Genomic DNA, 25,597 nt, shown 5'->3' with positions numbered 1-25,597 from the left:
TTAGCGAAAAAGATATATTTGCACCATTTTGTAACTGCAAGGGTATATATACACCACTTTTTTAACGGGAATATATCTAATCTAAATCACAAAGTTGAGAGGTATATTTACACCTTTGCCCTCTTTAAAATAAGCACTTATTGAAAAAAAAAAAACTTGGCAAAACAGGCTATAAGTCTCGTTTGACTTAGGCTCCATGCTATTTTCACACGAAAAGAGTTGTAACTCAATGTTTCCTCAGCGGCTTCAGAAAAGACTTTTCTAAAGCTGTGGAAATGAACTGTTTTTGACAATGTGCAGAGGACAGTTTTGAGCAGTGGGAGGTCAACAGGCAACAAATTCCTTACGACAATGAGTAGGAATGCAATACTATATATGGAAACATAATGTACTTCAGGAGTAACATTTGCCTAGAAATTCAAGGAACTGATAGACCTGCACTTTTAAACCACTTATACAAGGACTGGTAATGGTTTTATATACACACCAAATTTGCCAGAAACTATTAGGATCTGAAGAGGTAGCACATCATCATGCTATGTACAAGACTATGGACAAGGAAGAGGCCAGGACCACTACACATGACACATACTAATCATCCACTACTTAAAACTGCTTACCTTTTGTACAGAATTGAAAAACCTAATCATGCCATCATAAACGTCTGATTTTGCCGTTATACTCAGGAGGAAGTCAATATGACCATATTCCTCAATATAAAGCAGATCTGGCTTGGGTTTCAACTCCTTTAGTGTATGTTGGATGTCGATGAGATCTGCTAACGCGTCATTGCCCCCATAACCCATCCACAATGGCAATGAAGTGGGAATCTGGCTGATATCAAATACTGGGGGCTTGGGTTGGTTATAGCGCATGAGGTTTCTCCACATTCCGTAATCATACATAGCAAAACTACCTTTTCGGATCACTGCAAGATTTTGGATCAGGAAATATAATGACCAGAATGACAATATGTGCAGTTAACCTACAACGTGAACACACTCAAAGTAGCAAAGATCATAACAACATCAACATATTTGGTGAAACTAAGGAGGTAAAACAGTCCCCAAGGAGGAAAGTCCTCATTTAAACCTTGGCCAGGAGACATTAACAAAAAGAAACCTGATAAAAGATGATTCAAGAAATTGAGATGAACAGGGAATAGGAGACAAACCCCTAAAAGTTGGTTTAGTGGTCGGGGTTCTAGCTTTAAACTAGATCTGACATCCAGTCCTTGTCACCTCAACCCCAGGGGCCAAACTTACTGTTCCCAATCCCACTTGAAAAAAGAAAATAATAACGGCATACTATATTTTGCATAATCGAAAGCATGTACATACTCTGGAAGAGATGATGCAAGTTCTTCGAGGATGATGGGTGAGGTTCGTATTCAAGATAGAAATCAATCCGTGAATCATTGAAGCAACAATTCTTGCCTGCATGAATATTGATCATCGAGAAAGTATGGAAAGATTAGAAAAGTTCATACTTTTTTAGATAGTTTATGCCTCAATTAGAAGACACGCAAAATATATAAAGCAACCCATACTGCCATTGATAGCGATAAATGATGAATAAAATAATAAACCAAATTAACGTGAACTGAATATGAAAAAAGCAAGGACATCTTTTTCCACTTTGGGATGAAATATTTGATAATGAATTCCATGACCAAGCCCAATACGCCATATAAAAAACCAACCTGCAATATAAGGATAAGCCAATATGCTATGCATGAAGTTGAACATAACTATCAAGAACTTAAAGAAAACTTGTTCAGTTTTAGTTGCTTTTCAACCACCGTAAACATATAGCTAGGCAGAAAGCTTGAAAATGCTTAACAATAATCACTCAATCCTTGTCTAGTTATAAAACAGCTTTACATTACTTCCAACAGTTCCTATAGCCAATTCCGGATAACATTCCCAATAAAGTTGCCTAATTTTGTTATATCAAGTAAATAGTTGCCTAATATAGTTAAATAGTTACCAAATGACCTTAATATTATTACAGTTACTAAAAATAGGAGTAGGGATATCCAACGTACTCAATCCAATCTAGAATTATCGCTTTTCCAAGGGTAGTTATATACTGAAAAATGGATTTCTCTAGTGTGAATGGCAGCTAAAACTTTAAGCAGCAAACTAAGTTCACATAGAGGATACATTCGAAATGACTTGGAGGCTGACTTGTAAGATGTTTCTAGGATCTACTGTCTTTTAAGCTGGCCAATTCTTGCTTAAGATAGTCAAACCATTCTACACCAGCAATTGACAAAGTTCTAAGCTTATGATGGGAAGTTAGAATCAGAAAAATAGTCATTTTACCAAATTGCAGAGATCATAGAGCAAGACAATGTCCCGGTAAGATGCTAGTGCCGAAAGAATGGTAGAACCAACCAAATTCATTTTGACATCAACAGGTAAACCTAATCCTTCATATCTAGCTTAAGAAGTACAATAGAGAACTTGTACTGAACAAGTAGGAAATGCATAGAAAGTGGGGATGTATAATGAAGAAGAACCTGTAATAGCACTAAGCCAGATGTCACAGTGAATATGCCCATCGCACATCATATCCATGATTTGAGTCCCCATAATACTGCAAAAATTATAAGAAGAGTCAGGACTTTAAAGAAACACAATAGAAGATCATAAGGATACTGGATAAAGAAGTGAAAGATTTTGCGGAACCTTTTGAAATTAAGTTGATGGATGCCCAATGCAAGAATTATCTAATCCATAGCATAAAATTTGTCAGAGTTTTGAAGTCATATATAGTGAAACTAACACGGCGAGACACTATTTCATTACCTCATCAAGACGCATTTTGACTAATGCAAGCACAAAATCTGTGGTGATATGATCTAAATATGATATAGGACAAAGAAGTGCTGCAGCTTTGACCATCTCCACAATATCTGGCTTAGTGAAAGCAGCAAGAGACATGATTGTTCCCTGAATATAAAATGAAAAAAACAAACATAAGATGCAATGGCAATGAGAGAAAACCTTATAGTTACATAAGATATAGATGCTATGAAAGAATCAAACCTGTGAATGTCCTACAACAAAAACTTTTGCTTTTGTGATTGAATTTACATATCGAATCATTTCTGCGAGATCATAAAGAGCCAACTCTTCCCAGCTCCAGTCCCAAAAATCCTAAGACATTCAATAGAGGATGTAAGACATTTGCATTACAAACAGATGTATATATTTGGTAACTAGCACATCATCAGGAACTGTATATGTGATTTCTGCAAGAAATTATACTTTTATGAGAAAAAAGAAATGCATGAAATCTATGGCAATAACTAGCGCATCCTCTGTCCGATATGAGAAATATATTGGTTAAGCATGAAAAAGAGTTTCACCGGCAAAATCAACACCATCGGTTGAAATATAGTAAACCGACTAAAAACGGAAGAAAAACTATACCATCTGACTTGGGGTTTCTATGAAGATTTGATGTGGAAAGAAGAACATCATAGTTTCAAATTCCGAACTGAGTTGTTGAGCCAACTTGAATTATTAAAAACTTCGAGTATCATATGCAAATTAGTATTACAAGTAAATTTGTCATATATTCTGAGACAACATTGAGATACAGTGTCTCGTGAAATGCGGGATGAAAGGAGTATACTATTTTGCAAACATACCAAATCATGTCATTTCAAATCTAGTGAAAACACTATATTAGGAATAAAAGTAGGGTACTAAACAAACAACCGGGGCATGGATCAGATTCCTTTCTGGAGCTGTTCCAGTTGAGCATCTCAGCTTGACACAGTTAGATTTCTTTCTGGAGCTGTTCTGCATATCATTTGACTCGTAACACAGTGTTCTTTTCCTCAATTTTGCGAAAATATTGCAGATAATTTAAGAGGCAAAAAGTGATTACTATCAACGCGAAAGAAACCGTCAGGGTCTACAGTAGACTTTCCATGAGTCAGGCTTTTGTTTCCGATGTCACAGCTAGCCGACCCTTTAAGTAGGCAGGAAAACAAAGGCTTGGCCGTGGCATGCTAAGCAAATCCATGTGGGGGATGCAATGTGAAATGAACGAGTTCAGTGGAAGATATCATTTTTGACACGGTGTATACATATATAGGTAAAAGATCACTAAAATTTTAAGAAATATCAAATTTTGAACCCGTAATTCCAAAGTGCAATGGATCCAGTGCTAAGGAATAATGGTTGAACCCATCAAGTATAAATCCTGGATCTGCCTCTGACATCTTCTGGACTACCTCATGAAGGACACAACACATGCAAACCTAGAAAATTATTCATATACATTCGACATACATAAGATAGAAATATTACCTTATTTTTTACTGATAAAGATACATGCCCATGACTCCAACGTGTGCCACGCACATTTCCAACCCAGACATCAAAACCTTGATCAGCAAGAATAAAGCCCAACGACTCACTAGCAGAATTCATGAACCAAGCATCACCTGCCTGCATAAATCAAGATTCTGCAGAAGTTCAGAGGTTGGGGAAAAAGTCAGTTGTCAACTCTACCAGAAATGCAAGTACCACTCTGCACGATCTTGCAGGTATTGGTCTGCTTCACGAAAGAACTCTAAACTGTACTGATACAATTCAAATGACTTGATAAACAGGGGCTTGCTACCTTAAAGAACTCCAACTTTAACTCGTAGTTTTCGAATGACTAGTAAACAGGGCATGCTACCTTTGGTGAATTAGGAAATGGTTAACAGAAGTTCATGTCCTGATACAGCTCGAGAGCATTTCAGACACTTCCTTTTCCTTCAGATGATTTAAAATGATCTTTTTTTTATGACATGGGAACCCGCAGCCGCTACCCTTCGGGTGCGCACGGGGTAAACCCAGCTCTTGTGCAATAGCTCGCAAACCACATAGGAGAGGTAACCCGCACTAGGCAAGCCCCGTGGGACGAGCTCGACTCAGAAGGCAAATCCCCTGATGTCATAGGCAGGGGATTTCGAACCTGAGACCTCCATTATGAAAGCCCCATGCTCAACCAACTGGCCACCCTTGCAGGTAGATGATTTAAAATGATATAAATAGAGCATTTACATAAATTCCTTACATGCAGAGAAACGTATTAGTGGAAGCAGTACTAGCTGAATATGAAATGATCTGAACTGTCAAGGTTGAAGTTTCCATAAGATGGTGGTTAGTCACAGCTCATAGTAGAGCTAGAATAGTGCATGCACCGGAAAATAGCCCAAAATAGACGTTGGTTGTAGTAAAGTTTTTCTCACTGATTATTCTGAAAAATGTGTTCATGGCATGTTATGGCCACCCGGCATCCGCTATAACGGAAGAAACAGAGCATGACTTCTTACTGTTACTATTACCTACATGCCATTGAAAAGGACATTGTTTTTTATAAAGTCACGGAAAAGGGTAGTTATTTGTTATTGCTATATAAATTGTTATTTGAAGGGGAGCCTTGGAGCAACGGTAAAGTTGTCTCCGTGTGACCTATAGGTCAGGGGTTCCGAGCCATGGAAGCAGCCACTAATGCTTGCATTAGGGTGGGCTATCTACATCACTCCTTGGGGTGCGGCCTTCCCCGGACCTTGCTGATGTGGGATGCTTTGTGCACCGGGCTGCCCTTTTTTACATAAATGCTCGATTCATTGAGACTCCAAACCATAAAAGCTCCAAATATCCTGAATGGTTATTATAACACATTGCACAATCTTACTATTAATCGTTAAAATCCTGAACAGATGCAAAACAAAATGAACCTGAACAACCGTAGACCCCCAACAACCCTGAATTTAAAATTTTAACTCAAGCTCAATGTGCATCCCTGAACTCAACTTCTAAAGCTCTTGAGATGAGGATTACCCAAAACCATACAGGGAAACAACAATCCGCTCCCTCAACCCATGCGGGACACTAACACTAACCCCAAATACATTAACTTCGAGTTGCATTTCCTAATTAAGTAAGGTCATATAACAGATTAAAAAAGATTATAAGAAAAGGTATATAATTGATGTTTAGTACCAAGAAGGTATAAGGTCATATAGCAGATAAAATATTAAACAATTATACAATACACCTAATAAGATTGAGCTAGTTTCAGTTTTACAATGCAATTCCACTGACACATCATTTGCTTTGTTTCTTTATACCTATGAAAATGAAGAGATTAAATGCTATTCAAAATGCTTCAGCTGAACTTTACCTCATCCTAGCTATCTCACCTATCTAAGATGCTCTCCACATTCCCCTCTCAGAGGGGTTTGAGACAGGTAGACCCCTTATCCCCATTTCTCTTCATCTTAACAATGGAAGGTTTGAGTAACATGATTCAAACAGCAAAGGTAAAAGGTTGGGTCAGGGGATTTCAGGTGGACAACAGAATAGTAAATAACATGGAAGTAACTCATTTGCAATATGCAAATGATACATTGGTTTTTTGTAAAGCAATGGAAGAACAGTTATTTGTTCTGAGGTCATCTTCATAATATTTGAAGCAGTATCTGGGCTACACATCAACTGGGGGAAAAGCTTCATTTATCCCATCAATGAAGTAAAAGATGTGGAAAGTTTGGCAGAAAAGTTAGGAGGCAAAGTAGGAGAAATTCCAACAACATATCTAGGCATGCCTTTGGGAGCAAAAAGCAAGTCTAAGGGAATATGGAATGGGGTGGTGGAGAAGTGTGAGAAGAGATTAACAAACTAGAAAAGTCAGTATCTCTCCTTGGGAGGAAGACTGACTTTGGTCAATAGTGTGCTTGTGCTCTACCTTCTTACATGATGTCAGTTTTTCGTGCTCCAGTGAGTGTGATAAAAAGAATTGATGCCTTAAGAAGGAATTTTTTCTGGCAGGGTAATGAAGACAAGAAAAAGTTCCACCGGGTCAATTGGGAGGAAGTGACAATGAACAAGAAAGAAGGAGGTGTGGGGATCAGAGACATGAAAATGCACAACAGAAGTTTGATGATCAAGTGGTTATGGAAATTTGCAACAACTGACAATATGCTATGGAAGGAGGTCATCTCTGGAAAGTATGGTATGGAGAATAGCTGGATGACAAATGTGGTGACAATAACATATGGTTGTATTGTATGGAGAACAATCAGAAATCTATGGCCTTTAGTCCTAAACAGATCCAGTTTCAAAGTTGGCAATGGCCTGAAAGTTTCCTTCTGGGATGACAAGTGGATTGATCATGAACCTCTAAAGCAACTCTATCCAGATCTATACACATTATGCCTTCAACAACAAGCTACAGTTGCTGAATTATGGACAGGACAAGGTTGGAATTTACACCTCCGAAGACATTTAAATGACTGGAAATGGAAAGAATAGCGGCCTTCTACTCCACAGTTGCTCAATTCAATAATTTAACAGGAGAAAGAGATACTATGGTTTGGAAGATAGACAACAAAGGTTTGTTCACTGTAAATTCTGCTTACAGAGACCTGAACACATCAAACAACCAGGAGATAGGATGGCCATGGAAGACGTTATGGAAAACTAAAATACCTTAAAAGGTAAATTGTTTTTCCTGGCTATTGGCAAAGGAAGTAGTGTTGACTCATCAGAATTTAAACAAGAAGGGGTTCCAGTTGTGCTCTAGATGCTATTTATGTGGGGAACAAGCAGAGAGAATCAACCATCTTTTTGTACACTGCAAATGGGCAGATCAGTTATGGAAGATATTCATCAGTCTGAGGAAGATCAGGTGGGTGAAACCAGGGAGCATTAAAGGAGTTGTTAGCCGCTAGAACAGAGATAGCAATGCTGCAAGACAGGAAGAGAGATGGAAGATTGTCCCAGCATGTATTTGGTGGACAATATGGAAAGAAAGAAATCAAAGATGTTTTGAGGGCAAACAAAGTGACCTACAGAAGTTTAAAATGAAGTGTTTATCTCTATACTATTTTTGGTGTAAACAGGAAGTTTTAGGTCAAACTGAAGATATTTTGATGTTTTAGATTACTTGTAAGGAAGAGCATAGATAGGAGATTCAAGCTGTAAGGTGTAACATTTTGAAAGGGGGACTACATTCTTTTTGATATAGTATACCTGTGGATATATAGTTAACTGTTACCATTCTCAAAAAAAAAAAAAAGGCATTCTTACTCAAGATGCTCTCTCCTAAAGCATTCTTATACAATCTCCTTCACAAAGACAGAACGTCTCTTTTATCCCAAAAGAACAAATTTACTTCTTGGTATCTGTTAGAACTTCATTCTTCTTTAGGAACATGTAGTCATCCAAGAATGTGATTACTGAAGCCAATTAACCAGTAAGACCCGATGTTCAGATGTAGTAAACTTGTGACAAAGAAGAAATCTGTTTGATTTGGAGAAATGCCATTGTTTAGGGTGGTCCAATCATTATAAGATTCAGTGCATAGTGATAAATATATTTGTATCATCCCAGAATGTGATTACTGAAGCAAATTTAACCAGTAAGACCCGATGTTCAGATGTAGTACACTTGTGACAAAGAAGAAATTCTGATTGATTTGGAGAAATGCCACTGTTTAGGGTGGTCCAATCATTATAAGATACAATGCATAGTGATAAATATATTTGTATAAATTGTTTGTAAGGGTAGAGTAGTCTTTACACATCATTGTACAATCTATATGTATCTCGTACGCAGTTTACAATATTATCAAGAAATATACTTTGTTGCAAGCCAACAATTTTGCAATCAGCAAAAAATCAGGAGCCACCCCTAATATCTCCTCTTCTAATGTCTTATCTCCTATTGGTGGCCCCTGATTGGTGTGTTGATTTGTTGCACCCTTAATATCTCCTCTTCTAATGTCTTATTTCCTATTATTTCTCCACCTTCTAATGATCACCTAGAGAAAAATCTGTTGCAAGCCAACAATTTTACTCCAACTTTTATTCAGTCTCCTCTTCCATCTTATTTTTCTCATAGAAATCAACCTCCACCTACGTTTACAAGCCCGCAACCTTCTCCTAATACAACTCCACGTATCCTCTCAAGTCCAATTCACAGTGTTTCCCCTAACAAACTTTCTTCTCCTGCTGCCTATAACACTTTACCTCCTCTCTCGGCCACATCACAAGCTTCTCCCTCTTCTATATCTCATTTATCAAAACTACCTTATTCTTATCCTAAAATTCACCATATGGTTACTCGCAACCATACTGGCTCTCTTAATACGGATACTCCCGTCCTTGATCTCTCATACCTCTTCCCTTCCGTCTGAACCATCCTCTTTTACAAATGCCTTCAGTGGAGACGTGCAATGGCTGAAGAGTACGATGCTCTCATGGTCAATCATACTTGGGATTTGGTACCACCAGGTAGTCGTTGGGTTTTTCGAATTAAACAGAATCGGATGGATCACTTGAGCATTACAAAGCTCGTCTTGTCGCTAAAGGTCATAATCAGCAGTATGGACTTGACGGTGAAACCAGTCACTGTTTGTATTATTTTAGCTCTTACTGCGTCTAAGGGTTGGCCTGTCCATCAATTAGATGTCAAGAAAGCTTTCTTACATGGCACTCTTGATGAACTGAGATACATGAAACAGCCTACTGGCTTTGTTCATCCACAATTTCTGTAATAACCCATATATTTTTTAAGGCTTAGTTGGTAAATTAAATAAAAGGAGATAAAATAAAAAAAAATAGAAAAGAAGGAATGTAGCCAAGCCCAAAAAGGAAAAGGAAAAGAAAAAAAAAAGACTTTAAAAAGTCTGATGGCTAACGTGAAACACTACAATCTGAAGGAACTAAAAAAAAAAAAAAAAGGACGAGAAAACAGAGGGAGAGAAAACCAGCAGGAAAAAAAAAAGGAAAGAGAGGGAGAAAAAGAGAAGAAAGGAGAGGAGAAAAATAAGAACTTTCACCCCAAATCATCAAGGTAATTACTCTAGTCCTTTATTTAAGTTTATTACATAATTATGGGTAAATCTTTATGGTGAAAACATGGGAATATTTTGATGAATTGAGAAAGTTTAGCTCTAGGGTTCTTCAACCAAAATCATTGATTTGAAAGGGCAAATAGCGTCGGATTTTAGACTTCTATATATCGTTGGAATCCTCTCGTTAAGGCCGTTCCGAAAACATAAGTCTTGTCGGGTTTTGAACACATTGAACAGAGGGTGTTTTCGTCCTTTAAAATTTGACTTTAACCGTTTAAGCCTCTAAAAATATAGAAGTGGTTTACCCGAAGGGTTTTGACCATTCTAAATCCGTTTTTGTGTAGTTTGAGGCAATCCGGAGCCTCGAGAACGCAGTTTTGATTTATTGGGAAGTGTGCTTGAATTGTGAATTTGAGGTAAGTGAGACTTTAAGCTTTGGGTACTTTGCTTTTCAAAATCCGTTTTAAAAATATGTTTAGTCTGCCTGGTCCATGTGTTGGGGCGAGCGTGTGCTTGGCAGAATCGGTGGTCCTTAAGGCCACCCACATATACTTTATTTTCAAATAATCCAAAACTCTTTTTATAAATTATTTTGTGATGTGATATAGCTGTGAGCCATGATATTGGGGCATTGTGTATGCTTCCCTTAGCATTGTGTATGCTTCTTGATTATATTGGGGCATTGTGTATGCTTCCCTTAGCATTGTGTATGCTTCTTGATTATATTGGGGCATTGCGTATGCTTCTTGATGATATTGGGGCATTGTGTATGCTTCACTTAGCATTGTGTATGCTTCCTGATATATTTGGCACATTGTGTATATTGCCGTGGATTCATAGTGTTGACTAATTCTTTAACTGCCACTTATGACGGTTCGTAGTGTAAATTGTGTTGAGATATATAATATATTTGATAAACAGTGGTTTGGACCTTGGTTGCTATTATATAATGATATATTCATTTGCATAATATTTTTGTGCCTGTTGTGTGTTTGTATTTTCTAACACTTGTTCCAGGGGTATTTGAAGTGGCGGGTCGAGGATCTTACTGGGTTATATTTACGCAGATACTGTCGTTGAGAACGAGGCTGGTAATTGAAGACTTCGTGAGTGAATTCTGTTGCTGAGGTGAGCCACCGCATTGTTCGTGGAGGCAGCCATTTCAGCTTTATCTAGTTTATTTCTAGTTATTTCTTTTATTTTGGGTTTACATGCCCAACACCCAAACTCATGTAACTCTGTTAGATGCTCCATGGTCTTAGCGTGGCATGTGGGCTAGAGATTCTTTTTATCTTAGCGTTGGTTGGTTTTCATAAATCGATTATGGATTTGGTTAGCGACTATTTTGCATTTTTATCATTAATAACGTTGTGGGACCTGCACTTATTTTCTTTTAGTGCTTTTGTAAATGATTAAGAGTATGATATATGGTTCGCCTGGCGGGTGGTGTTTGTTGGGTGCCAATCACGTCTAGCGGGTATTTTGGGACGTGACAAAGTTGGTATCAGAGCCTAGGCTTTAAGTCCCCAGTCATGGAGCAATGTTTAGTAGAATCTTGTTCATGGGTATGTAGGCGCCCATACTTATGACCTTGAGGCTACTGGACATCTAGGAAATTTTCCCTTCTTTCATTCCTTGTTCGTGAGTGAGTTGAATCAAGTTTAACCTTATAATATTTATTTTGCAGATGGCTAAGAAACGCGCATCTTCATCTGCTAAACGTGGTGCTGGACAGAGTGCTACCCGCGGTGGTAGACAAGCTAGTGCTCATCAGACTAGAGCTCAGACTAGGACTCAGGCCACTCCTCAGCCTGAAGTTGTGAATGGGGGTCAGCCCCGAGTTGCGTCAGAGCAAGTGCAGGAACAAGTGGTTCAGAACAAGTCAGGTTATTATCCGAGGTGTTCTAACTGTGGTAGAAATCACAGTGGTCGTTGCTTTGGGGCAGATGGGGCTTGTTTTACTTGCGGTGAAAAGGGGCATATTGCTAAATACTGTCCTAAAGCAAATTCGGGTGCTAGTCGAGCTACTACACAGCCGCAGGGAACTACTACAGCTACACAGGGTCAGATTCAGCCAGCTAGGACCGCTCCACAGGGTGCTCATGGACAGGGTCGACAGGGTGCACAGGTTGCTCAGGGAGGGAGTGGACCGCCGAGATTCTTTGCTATGACAAGATAGGATGTCGAGGCATCTAATGCAGTAGTCACAGGTATTATTACTATTGTTTCTCATGGTGCATATGCTCTTATTGATCCCGGTTCTACGTATTCGTATGTATCTCCTTCTTTTGCTATATTCTTAGAACGGGGAGTTGAGTCTATTAATGTGTCGTATGTGGTAGAAACCTCAGTGGGGGGAAGTATATTAGTGGATAGAGTTTATAGAGATTGTGTGACATCTGTTCAGGGCAGGGACACCGTAGTTGATCTATATGTGTTACCAATGTCCGCTTTCGATGCGATTATGGGCATGGATTGGTTGGCATCATGTTATGCATCGGTTGATTGCTATGCTAAGCTTATACGTTTTATTTTTCCTGGAGAAACTTTAGTGTGGAAAGGCATGACTCCTGTGACTCAAGGAAAAATAATATCTTATATAAAGGCACGCCGAATGATTAATCATGGGTGTTTGGGTTTTATTGCCACCGTTCATGATTCTCGAGCGGAGAATATTACTATTGATAGTGTTCCTGTTGTTCGCGAATTTGCGGATGTTTTTCCTGAAGATTTACCCAGCCCCGATGAGAGAAATCGAGTTCAACATTGATTTAGTTCCAGGGACTCAACCTATCTCTATTCCTCCATATCGTATGGCTCCAGCTGAGTTGAGAGAACTGAAGGCTCAACTCCAAGAGTTGCTTGATAAGGGGTTCATTAGGCCTAGTGTATCACCTTGGGGTGCACTTGTGTTATTTGTGAAGAAGAAAGATGGCACGATGAGAATGTGCATTGACTACAGGCAACTGAACAAGGCGGCTATCAAGAATAAGTATCCATTGCCTCGTATTGATGATTTGTTTGATCAACTGCAGGGTGCTACTCATTTTTCCAAAATCGACTTGAGATCAGGTTATCATCAGTTGAGAATCAAGACTGAGGACATCTCCAAGACAGCTTTTCGGACAAGATATGGGCACTTCGATTTTTTGGTGATGTCATTTGGGCTGACTAATGCCCCCGCAGCATTTATGGACCTCATGAACAGGGTATTCAAGCCATACTTAGACCATTTTGTGATTGTGTTCATTGATGATATTTTGGTCTACTCTCGAAGTGAGGCTGAGCATGGACAACACTTGGGAATTGTGCTACAGACACTTACGGAACGAAAGCTTTATGCCAAGTTCTCAAAATGAGAGTTCTGGTTGAGCACAGTTTTCTTTTTAGGACACGTGGCGTCCCGAGATGGGATTCAAGTTGATCCAAACAAAATTGAAGCAGTTCGAGATTGGCCTCAACCCACTACTCCCACAGAGATACGCAGCTTCATGGGACTAGCTGGATATTACAGAAGGTTTGTGGAGGGTTTCTCGAAGATAGCTGCTCCATTGACACGTTTAACTCAGAAAGGTGTGGTATTCCAATGGTCAGATGAATGTTCAGAAAGATTTCAGAAATTAAAGACTGCATTGCCTACGGCTCCGATTTTGACCTTACCTACTGATGAGGGTGGTTTCACCATTTATTGTGATGCATCTCGAGTCGGGTTGGGTTGTGTCGTGATGCAGAATGGTAAAGTGGTAGCTTATGCGTCTCGACAGCTAAAGAAACATGAGAAGAATTATCCAACTCATGACTTAGAATTGGCCGCAGTTGTATTTGCACTCAAGATCTGGCGTCACTATCTTTATGGTGAGCCGTGTGAAATCTATACTGATCACAAGAGTTTGCAATATATATTCAAGCAAAGAGATCTAAATTTGAGACAGCGACGGTGGTTAGAGTTACTTAAAGATTATGATCTTACTATTTTGTATCATCCTGGTAAGGCGAATGTGGTAGCAGACGCCTTGAGTAGAAAGTCTATGGGCAGCTTGGCCCGATTTACTGCTGAAGAATGACCTATGGCTAAGGATATTCAAGCATTAGCCAACCGCAGAGTTCGGATTGATCATACAGTACAGGGCAGGTTACTTGCAGTTATGGTGGCACAATCGTCCTTAGTGGGGCAAGTCAAGGCTTGCCAATATGAAGATCCCCGTCTTGCTAGACTGCGAGATCGAGTGCAAAATGAGGGCGTTAAGTCATTCTCTATTGATGGCGAAGGCGAGTTACGTTGTCATGGTTGACTGTGTATTCCTATGGTGGATAATGTGAAGCAACTAATTCTTAAAGAGGCTCATAGCTCGCGATACTCCATCCACCCAGGTGTTACGAAAATGTACCAAGACTTGCGTGGATTATATTGGTGGAAGGGTATGAAGGCTGATATTTTGAACATGTGACAAGTTGCTTAAATTGGCAGCAGGTCAAATATGAACATCAAAAACCCGGCGGAGTAATGCAAAACTTGATTATCCTAGAGTGGAAGTGGGAAAGGATTACGATGGATTTCGTAGTTGGTTTGCCGAATACTTTCAAGAAACATGACTCAGTCTGGGTGATTGTGGATAGACTCAGCAAATCCTCTCATTTTATACCAGTTCGGGTTACTCATACCGCAGAGCAGTTAGCAAATATTTACCTCCGTGAGATAGTACGACTTCATGGTGTGCCTATTTCTATAATATCTGTTCGAGGTGCACAATTTACTGCTGAGTTTTGGAAGTCTTTTCAGAAGTCATTGGGTTCACAGGTCGAGTTGAGTACAACTTTTCATCCACAAACTGATGGACAGTCTGAGCGAGTTATTCAGATTTTAGAGGACATGCTTAGAGCTTGCGCGATTGATTTTGGTGGTCCTTGGGACGATCAGTTGCCTTTGGCAGAGTTTGCTTATAATAACAGCTACCAATCGAGTATACAAATGGCGCCATTTTAGGCTCTATATGGTCGCAGGTGTCGTTCACCAGTTGGATGGTTCGAACCGGGCGAAGCACAACTATTAGGTCCAGATCGGGTTCAGCAAGCCTTGGAAAAAGTTGCATTGATACGAGAACGGCTTCGGACAGCACAAAGCAGACAAAAGTCCTATGCAGATAAGAAAGTACGTGATATAGAGTTCATGAAGGGGGAAAAAGTCTTTCTAAAAGTATCCCCTTTGAAAGGAGTTATGAGATTCGGTCGGAAAGGTAAGTTAAGTCCTAGGTACATTAGTCCTTATGTGATTTTGGATCGAATTGGGTTGGTGGCATATAGACTTGCTTTACCTCCGAGATTGTCTGCTGTTCATCCTGTATTTCACGTGTCCATGCTAAGATGATATGTTGGTGATGATAGCCATAAGTTTCAGCCAGAGGATGTGGAGCTCGATGAGAATTTGACTTATGAGGAGGGTCCCATATCTATTCTTGATAGGCATGTATGACAATTGAGGTCGAATAAGGTAGCTTCAGTCAAAGTGTTATAGCGTAACCACCCAGCCGAGGAGGCTACTTGGGAGGCCGAGGCGGATATGCGAGATAAATATTCTCATTTATTTGACGCAACAGGTATGAATTAGACCCGTTCGAGGACGAACGTCATTTTAAGTGGTGGAGAATGTAATAACCCATATATTTTTTAAGGCTTAGTTGGTAATTTAAATAAAAGAAGGAAATAAAAAGAAAAAAAAATAGAAAAGAAGGAATGTAGCCAAGCCCAAAAAGGAAAAGGAAAAGAAAAAAAAAAGACTTTAAAAAGTCTGATGGCTAACGTGAAACACTACAATCTGAAGGAACCAAAGAAAAAAAAGGACGAGCAAACAGAGGGAGAGAAAACCAGCATGAAAAAAAAAAAAGGAGAAAAAGAGAAGAAAGGAGAGGAGAAAAATAAGAACTTTCACCCCAAATCATCAAGGTAATTACTCTAGTCCTTTATTTAAGTTTATTACATAATTATGGGTAAATCTTTATGATGAAAACATGGGAATATTTTGATGAATTGAGAAAGTTTAGCTCTAGGGTTCTTCAACCAAAATCATTGATTTGAAAGGGCAAATAGCGTCGGATTTTAGATTTCTATATATCGTTGGAATCCTCTCGTTAAGGCCTTTCCGAAATCATAAGTCTTGTCGGGTTTTGAAGACATTGACCAGAGGGCGGTTTCGTCCTTTAAAATTTGACTTTAACCGTTAAAGCCTCTAAAAATATAGAAGTGGTTTACCCTAAGGGTTTTGACCATTCTAAATCCGTTTTTGTGTAGTTTGAGGCAATCCAGAGACTCGAGAACACAGTTTTGATTTATTGGGAAGTGTGCTTGAATTGTGAATTTGAGGTAAGTGAGACTTTAAGCTTTGGGTACTTGCTTTTCAAAACCCGTTTTAAAAATATGTTTTGTCTGCCTGGTCCATGTGTTGGGGCGAGCGTGTGCTTAGCAGAATCGGTGGTCCTTAAGGCCAACTGCATATACTTTATTTTTAAATAATCCAAAACTCTCTTTATAAATTATTTTGTGATGTGATATAGCTGTGAGCCATGATATTGGGGCATTGTGTATGCTTCCCTTAGCATTGTGTATGCTTCTTGATTATATTGAGGCATTGTGTATGCTTCCCTTAGCATTGTGTATGCTTCTTGACGATATTGGGGCATTGTGTATGCTTCACTTAGCATTGTGTATGCTTCCTGACATATTTGGCACATTGTGTATGTTGCCGTGGATTCATAGTGTTGGCTAATTCTTTAACTGCCACTTATGACGGTTCGTAGTGTAAATTGTGTTGAGATATATAATATATTTGATAAACAGTGGTTTGGACCTTGGTTGCTATTATATAATGATATATTCATGTGCATAATATTTTTGTGCCTGTTGTGTGTTTGTATTTTCTAATACTTGTTTCAAGAGTATTTGAAGTGGCGGGTCGAGGATCTTACTGGGTTATATTTATGTATAACTCACTCCTTACCTGCATGTCCATGCAGATACTGTCGTTGAGAACGAGGCTGGTAATTGAAGACTTCATGAGTGGATTCTGTTGCTGAGGTGAGCCACCGCATTGTTCATGAAGGCAGTCATTTCAGCTTTATCTAGTTTATTTCTAGTTATTTCTTTTATTTTGGGTTTACATGCCCGGCACTCAAACTCATGTAACTCTGTTAGATGTTCCATGGTCTTAGCGTGGGATATGGGCTAGAGATTCTTTTTATCTTAGCGTTGGTTGGTTTTCATAAATCGATTATGGATTTGGTTGGCGACTATTTTGCATTTTTATCATTAATAACGTTGTGGGACCTGCACTTATTTTCTTTTAGTGTTTTTGTAAATGATTGAGAGTATGATATATGGTTCGCCTGGCGGGTGGTGTTTGCTGGGTGCCAATCATGTCTAGCGGGTATTTTGGGACGTGACAAAGTTGGTATCAGAGCCTAGGCTTTAAGTCCCGGGTCATGGAGTAGTGTTTAGTAGAATCTTGTTCATGGGTATGTAGGCGCCCATACTTATGACCTTAAGGCTACTGGACATCTAGCATGTCTGATTGCTCGCTTTTTATTTACACCCATCATTCTAAGATTGCAATTCTTCTTCTCTATGTAGATATTCTTCTCACTGCATCATCTACTAAATTGCTTAACTCTTTGATTAACACTCTTAAATCTGAATTTTCAATGGACGATTTGGGTTTAATAAATTACTTTCTTGGAGTTTCTGTCACTTTTAAAAATGGAGGTCACTTTCTTTCTCAAGCCAAATACATCAAAGATCTTCTAACTCGTGCAAATCTTCTTTCTTGTAAGTCTGTTGCTACTCCCGTTACTCCTAAATCTTTTCTAAATTCTGATGATTATCCTTCCTTCTCAGGTTCTACCCTTTATAGGAGTCTAGTTGGTGGTCTTCAATACTTAACGTTTACACATCCGGATATTGCTTTTGCAGTGAATCAAGTATCTCAGTTTATGCACTCTCCCTTGTTAATTCATTATACTGCAGTTAAACGTATCTTACGTTATCTGCACGGCACTCTAAATCATGGCTTGTTTATTCCCCGCGGATCAATCAATCATTTAACATGCTATACTGATGCCCATTGGGCTGGTTGTCCTACAACTCGCCGTTCTACTTTAGCTTTTTGTTTATTTCTTGGTACCAATCTTGTCTCTCGTTCGAGTGATGAGGCTGGATATAGGTCAATTGCTCATGCTGCTGCAGAGATCACTTGGGTGCAATCATTACTACGGGATCTCAGTCTACCTATTTCATCTCCATCCACAATATGTTGTGACAATGTTAGCAGCATTTATTTGGCTCACAATCCTGTCCAACATGCTCACACTAAACATATTGAACTAGACATTCATTTTGTTTGGGAAAAGGTTGCTTCTGGTGCTCTACAAGTTCAGTATGTTCCTAGCCACGATCAACTTGCAGATTTATTGAGAAAGGCTCTTCCTTCTCCCAGGCTAACGTCTTCGCGTGACAAGCTCAATGTTCTTTCTCAGATCAAGTATAGCTTGAGGGGGGTTGATAAATATATTTGTATAAATTGTTTGCAAGGGTAGAGTAGTCTTTACACATCATTGTACAATTTATATATATATATATATATATATATATCTTGTACGCTGTTTACAATAATATCAAGAAATATACTTTGTTACACATAGATCCTACAACAGAGCAGTATGCTGAAAATCAAACAAGCCAGGTAGGGCCAAAAGAATATATACAGGAATTTAAGTATGCTCCAAAAAGGTTACAAAGCTGCAATAAATTGCTAGTATTCAAAAGGTAGCAAATAACAAAGTTGAAGATTAGTTAGCAACATTACCATGAAGAGTCCATGGATGAGCAGAACTGGAGGACCCATTTTTCCTCTGACAATTGTTGAGCGAGACGACACACGTTGAAGTCCAAGGAGGTAACCATCCTTTGTCTTAGTCTACTTGGATTCATTACATAAAAATAATCAGTTGAATCAGCAACTAGGAGTGTCACACAAGGTTGAATACAGCATAAAGTAAATAAAAAAATATCATCTTAAAGAACACTATGTCTGTATTGCTATATATCTCGAATTCAAGTAATTCATAGTTTCGAGATAGGACATTTGAGCTGAATCCACAATTTGGATAAAAACAAATCATCAATGAATGTCAATTGCAAACTAGTTAGAGGTCAGCTCTAACTAAATCCCTCAATTGCAGGCACAATTAGGATGAGATAATTAATTATAATTGGAATATTTAGTTAGTAGTTTAAGTTAACTAACGCTCCTTGACTAAACACAAATAGGAATAAGAAATAGAGATAGATAGATAGATAGATAGATAGATAGATAGGAGATTGTATGAGGAAAAGGTTAAGAAATGGTTATAGTATAGTGATAGGATAGAAAGTGTACGAGGTGCTCAGCGCAAGGGAAACCAGCAGGTTGTATGAGGTGAGCGCATAGACCTCCTCCGGTCACTTGGAGTTGTGGAACAGAGGTGACAGCATAGAACAGGAGAAACACAATAAGCGCCCCACTATGATCCATTTTCGACGACTGAGCAAGTGATAGAATTCTTCTTTTTTGTCTCTCTTCTGTTGAGATAATGGCTGTTGACTTTCCTATCATGTACCCCGCACGAGGCCTTGCCCCACAATGCTTTAAATTAAAATCATACTCTTTCCGTCCCCCTTTTATACGAGGCGGTTGATTGGCACCGAATTTAAAAGAAGCAAAACACTATTTTTAAAATATGTGATTCAAAATGAATTATAGATATTTATATGGATATAAAAAAAATTATTATGAGTAAAATGGTAAATGTATATTTAAATTGTTACTAAATATAAAAATGTGTCATTCTTTCTAGAATTAATTAAAAAAGAAAGAGTGCACATAAATTGAGATAGAAAGAGTAATAATACGTGGGTAAAGGGTCAAATATACCCTTAACTAGTGAAAATGGATCATTTATATCCTCAGTTTGATTTGCTCAAAAATACCATGACCATAAGTGTATTGGCTCACTTTTACCCCTCAAAACTAACAAATATTATGACACATTAACTCACATAAAATAATAAATTCAAATTGAAAAAAAAAAAAAAAAACCTAATATGCAATTCGTCTTCTTTTGACACCCATCTTCCCTCCCTCTGTCTCTTCTATCAACTTGTCCCGAATTCAAACCAATTACACTCATATGCTAGTAATTCAAATTGGATTTATTATCACTTTACGACTTACTTAATTCAAAGTGAAATTATTATTCCCTATGTCCAATTTAAGTATCATATTTTCCTTCTTCTTTTTTTTTCAAAAATAGTGTCTCTTTCTATATTTAGTAAATTTTCCAATTCAAATATTCTACATAGCAAGTTTAAGACCACAAGATTTAAAAGACTACACACATCTTTAATTTAAGATTACAAGATTTAAAAGTCTTATTTTATTTCTTAAACTCCATGTCCAGCCAAAAAAAAAAACACTTAAATTGGGACGGAGGGAGTACTACTTTAAGACGCCACGCGTATTTTGCGCTCCTAAAATGTGTGAATGACATACGTAAAACATTTCAATAAAAATAGTTCATTCCTAGAGAAATTGATGTAAATAGATGTCCACCAACATAATAGCCCGTAAATGTAATTTTTTGTATATTAATCGGCAAAAGATCATATTTGCCCCTTTCCTATCGAAAATAAGCTATATTTTTTTCAGATTAGTTAAAACCCGTGCAAATCATGTGCATTTTTTTATAAAGATATGATTTGCATAATAATTAAATTTGTGGAACCTTAAGTCCTATCAGTATTAACGGTAATAGAAACCAAGACTTCTAATCTAAAAATCTTCGAAATCCTTAGTTATCAGGGTCGAAGCTAAGAAATTTTTATTAGGCAAGTTACATATTTGACTTATCGGTAAAAATAATTACATTCACTAGCCAAATATAAAAAAAATACAATAACATACCGTTTATTTAAGAAAAAGAATGATATCACATTTTAATTAAAAACAATTGAATCTAAAGACAATTTTGTTACGCAAAAGATACATGAAAATCAAACTAACATAAGAGAAAAACGTGTCATTTATAATATCTATCCAAAAGATCTAAAATATAATAGTCGCGGCTACACGGTGGCCACTGAGTAGCACCAGTCGGCATCCATCCACTGATGCAAGCATGGTGATACATATGCTCACAAAGAACTCGTAGGAATTCTAAAACTCGCAGGAGTTCTAAAACTCGCCTAAACATATCATACTCTCGACATCTATCATGAGAAAATGAAATCAATGAAAATGTACTAATAATTACAGTCGCGTCAGGATGCCTCTCTTCTACAAGAGTATCTTGCATTGCTATATCTAGAGGAACATCATCTCTATATCTACAGGAGTTGTCACGCCCAAACCCGATCCTGGCGCAACAAGCATCCGATGCTATGAACAACACCGGAAGCACCTTTTAAAATCAATAAACATCTATTCTCTTTCAATAGTCTTTTAATATTCATTTAAAACAGTCATATCTGACTAACTGAAAGCATACCCATACTTATAAAAATCAGCGGAAGTATTGTCACGACCCGACTCGGGGCCGCGACGAGCACCCGGTGCTAACCCACCCGAGCACCCTCTTAGCTTACTCTTATACTTACATCTTGGTGAGCCACATAATTATACATGCATTTCCATTGATTCATCAACTAGTCCCATATGGACAACCACACATTTATATCATCATAGGCATTTATGCTACATCAATATCCATGGGCCAACGTGGCCGACAAAATGATATACAAAACATAGGCCGACAAGGCCAAACACATCTACCCACACACACACACGTCTACGAGCCTCTAAGAGTATAACATATCACATTAGCGGGACAGGACCCTGCTATGCCCATAATTATATACACAAAAGAATGAGTACCCAAAAGATATGGCTCCGAAGGAAATGGAGCTCTCTATGAAATCTCCGAATAGGCAGCTAAGGATCAAATTTGTCTCCCTGCACACCTGCGGGCATGACGCAGCGTCCACAAACAAAAGGACGTCAGTACGAAGAATGTACTGAGTATGTAAAGCATGATCAACATCAATATAGAAGCATAATAGATATCGTATGAAGATAACATAGGAGGGGAGACAATAATATCATCATCATGTCGCTTACTTGCATACATCGTCGTTCGTATCCCATAGTAATACTCATACCATACTTGTGCTCATATTCGTATACATGTCCTTATTCGTATTCCTATACATAGTCTTTTCACATTCATATTCATATTATATACATAGTCATTTCATATACATAGCATTTACATAGCATACCCGACCTCATGGGATTGGTGTCTTATACATACTTGGCCAACCAAGGCTCAAGGTCATACATACCTGGCCCTACCAAGGCATCAGGGTTATCCGTACCCTCTACAGAGGTGTGCGCGCGTTTCGTAATCGTATACATACTTTATACATAGTCATATACATATAGTCTTACCCGGCATCATAAGCTCGGGGTCTTATTATAGCCCTTCATAGGCACACATACACATATATCGTAGCTCGTAAGCATCTCTAGTCTCGTTTTACTCTCATCATCATTACTATCCTCATCATTATCTTCACATTTACATTATAGGCTTACTCGTCATACGAGGAACGTAGTATAAGCATAGTACATATCAAGGTTCGTGAGCTTATGAGCTCGGAATGTCAACCATGTGAAGACAACATACTCATATAGAGGAATTTAGGAATTTGGCCAAGAACCATGCCTTATGAAAGAAGGGTTAGCCTTACATACCTTTCCGTCGAACTATTCTATGCTTGCACGTTCCCTTCCAATGCTAGCGTTTATACCTTCATTAATATCATAACAATGGCCATTAGTCATTCACATTATCTAGAATTCCTCAATTTGCCTCTAATTCACCCACATTCATGATTATAACACCCATCTTCGTCCATTCGTCTAAAGTGTTTAGTTCATGATCTTAATACCATTTATAACACATTCATATCACAACACAACAACATTCATAACACAATTCAAACTATTTCTCAAAATGTCACTATTCATCATTCATGACCTAGTTGACCACATTTTCTACAATCCATGTATTTTAATTCTCCAATACCTTAAACATCTTGTAAAAATCATGAATCGTACCTTAGAAGTTGTAGGAACAAGCTTTGGTTGGTAATACTCTTCTTTGAGCAAAACCCTAGTTTTTCTCCATTTGGATTCCTTGACTTGGATGATCCTTGATGATTCCCTTATCCTTGATTCACTTGTCTTAATGTTATTGATGACTTATAATCCTTGGAAACTCATATAATAAATGTAGAGAGAAGTTCTAGAGAGAAGTGGTGTAATGTTGTAAATGAAATAAGAAAAGTCTTGATCCTCATATTTAATGAATTGAAAAATCTGTGCTGGGTGAACAGTGGTCGTCCATGGAGGTTTACGGTCCGTATTTCAGTTTACGGACCGTCCCTCGTGGTCGTTTTTAAGCTTAAGCAGAACCAGAAACTTTGGCCTGCATGCATGGTGATTTACGACCATGGTTTACGGGCCGTAAATCACTTTACGGTCCGTCCACCAGGTCGTATTTTAGCCATTTCCTCAGCTGGCAGAAAGTTGAAGTTGGACATGCCAGTTTACGACGTCACGTTTACGGACCGTATTGCACTTTACGGTCCGTATTTTGCACTATACGACCACTGGGCAGTTTTGCCAACTTTCAATTTTTCTCATTTCTCGACTTTTCATTCTAATCATCTACATCCCTTTACATACATTTCCCATGAAACATTATACACTCGCACTCCTCGCACACATCATTAGTTCATTTACTTGCGTACCAACGGGAAATTTTCCGAGGTGTAACAAGTATAATATGAATAATCAATTATAAGACGTGGCAAACGCCTCAATTAGTCATACGAGACTTTTAGCATCTACCCACAACACAACGTATAACTATGGAGCTTCTAAGAAAACATAAACAGAGTCTAAAACATCGGGACGCAGCCCGGAACCTAAAATAATAAACTAGATAGATGGGTTGTCCTACGAACAAGGGTGTAGGCTCACCAATAAGTCTGGAAAGCAGAAAGTTCTCCTATTCCGCACACGTACCACGAACAAGCTCTTCTTCGTTACCTAACATACCATAAAAAACAACAATGGTATGCCTGAGTACTAGGTACTTAGTGAGTGTCTTCGGGACAATAGTTAATAGCAAAATATATATGTAATAAGTTTAATTAAAAATAGTATTGAGAAACAGTTCAATCAAATGATAACATCTCAAGAACATACAGTACAAGTCAATGATGAAGAAATAATCACTTTGAGTCCTTAAGTCGTTCTCGTTACCTTAAGTTCTTTAAAAAACAATTCAAAATCCAAAGATAGAGTAAGCCAGTAACCTTTGTAAAATCACCAGTAAAATCCAATTACATCGGAATACATCAATGTCAACTTATTATATTGTTCCTCACATTAAGTCCTTTCAATCATGAACTCAAGATCAACAACAAGTCACTCATAGGCAACCAAAGTATAACACATGCCAATACAGGCCCAAATCAATATAACGAAGGGACCATTTAAGGTTCCCTGAACTGAATAGAAACACCACTTCGGGGCTATCAACCCTCGATGGCTACTCTCACGCCCCAAACTCACCCTGGACGCAACAGGCATCCGATGCTATGGACAACACCAGAAGCACCTTATAAAATCAATAAACGTCTAATCTCTTATGATAATCTTTAGACATTTTATTTAAAACTGTCATTTAAGGCTAACCAAAAGCATACTCATACTTATAAAAATCGGCGAAATTTTAATGTGAATAATCAATTATAAAACGTGGAAAACTCCCCCAACAAGTCATACGAGACTTCAGCAATCTTCCCACAGTTCTGACAACTGTCTATGGAGCTTCTAAGATAAATAAATTAATGAACTAACTTTGGGACGCAGCCCGGAAACTAAAACCAATAAATTAAGATAGAGGGGTGTCCCACGAACAAGCATGTGGGCTCACTAATAAGTCTGGAAAGAAGCAATTTCTCCTATTTCGTACGCGTATCATGAACCTGCTCTTCTTCGTTACCTAACATACCATAAAAAAAAAACAATGGTATGCCTGAGTACTGAGTACTCAGTGAGTGTCTAAGGGGCAATAGTTAATAATTCCAAAATAATATAGTAAAGTAAGTAAGACAATATCAATGAAAAAAATAGTTCGAAATCCAAAGATAAAGTAAAATAGTAAACTTAGAAAAACAACGAGTAAAAGCCAAGACACAAGAATATATCAATTTCAACTTATTCTACCATTCATCTCATTAAGTCTTTCCCTTACGAACTCAAGAGTACCACAAGCAACCAAAAGATCAACACATGTCAACTCATGGGTGAACAATTATTCGATACACCGGGGCTATTATCCCTCGGTGGCTAATCATCCTCTGGACTAGCACAACGATAGATACTCTGAACTACATGCCTCAGAGGTCAATCCTCCTTTAGACTGACACAACAATAGATACACCGGCCTACATACAACGGAGGTCAATCGTCCTCTGAACTGACACAGCAATACTCAAAGCGATACGTTAGGATCCATAACGGCTAATCATCCTCTGGACTAGCTGTTACACTTCAGAAAATTTTCAT

At 38.2% G+C, this 25,597-nt stretch overlaps 2 protein-coding genes across 3 annotated transcripts; one reads left to right on the top strand and one right to left on the bottom strand.

The window, feature by feature from the left end:
- Positions 1-330: 330 nt before the first annotated feature.
- On the bottom strand, positions 331-19,550 carry LOC132644203 (triacylglycerol lipase 1). Its single transcript, XM_060360779.1, has 9 exons — positions 19,298-19,550; positions 18,725-18,835; positions 4,329-4,469; positions 3,054-3,164; positions 2,814-2,957; positions 2,694-2,734; positions 2,525-2,601; positions 1,341-1,436; positions 331-928 (listed from the first exon to the last, which is right to left on the bottom strand). The coding sequence occupies exons 1-9, from the start codon at positions 19,511-19,513 to the stop codon at positions 603-605; spliced, it is 1,263 nt and encodes a 420-aa protein (XP_060216762.1). The 5' UTR covers positions 19,514-19,550; the 3' UTR covers positions 331-602.
- Positions 9,440-17,624, top strand: LOC132644204 (uncharacterized). Of its 2 annotated transcripts, XR_009583828.1 has the most exons (5): positions 9,440-9,872; positions 10,218-10,289; positions 10,941-11,001; positions 11,561-12,083; positions 16,881-17,624. XR_009583828.1 is itself a non-coding variant. In XM_060360780.1 (3 exons), the coding sequence occupies exon 2, from the start codon at positions 11,561-11,563 to the stop codon at positions 12,050-12,052; it is 492 nt and encodes a 163-aa protein (XP_060216763.1). In that variant the 5' UTR covers positions 10,805-11,001; the 3' UTR covers positions 12,053-12,083; positions 16,881-17,624. The 2 variants fall into 2 exon arrangements, 1 of the variants encoding a protein (XP_060216763.1); XM_060360780.1 differs by lacking the exons at positions 9,440-9,872; positions 10,218-10,289 and having other exon boundaries at positions 10,805-11,001.
- Positions 19,551-25,597: the final 6,047 nt, after the last annotated feature.

Source organism: Lycium barbarum, chromosome 6 (genome assembly GCF_019175385.1).
Source record: "Lycium barbarum isolate Lr01 chromosome 6, ASM1917538v2, whole genome shotgun sequence".
NCBI lineage: Eukaryota > Viridiplantae > Streptophyta > Magnoliopsida > Solanales > Solanaceae > Lycium > Lycium barbarum.
Note: the sequence above shows the minus strand (reverse complement) of the source record. Positions and strands in the feature narration are given on the sequence as shown.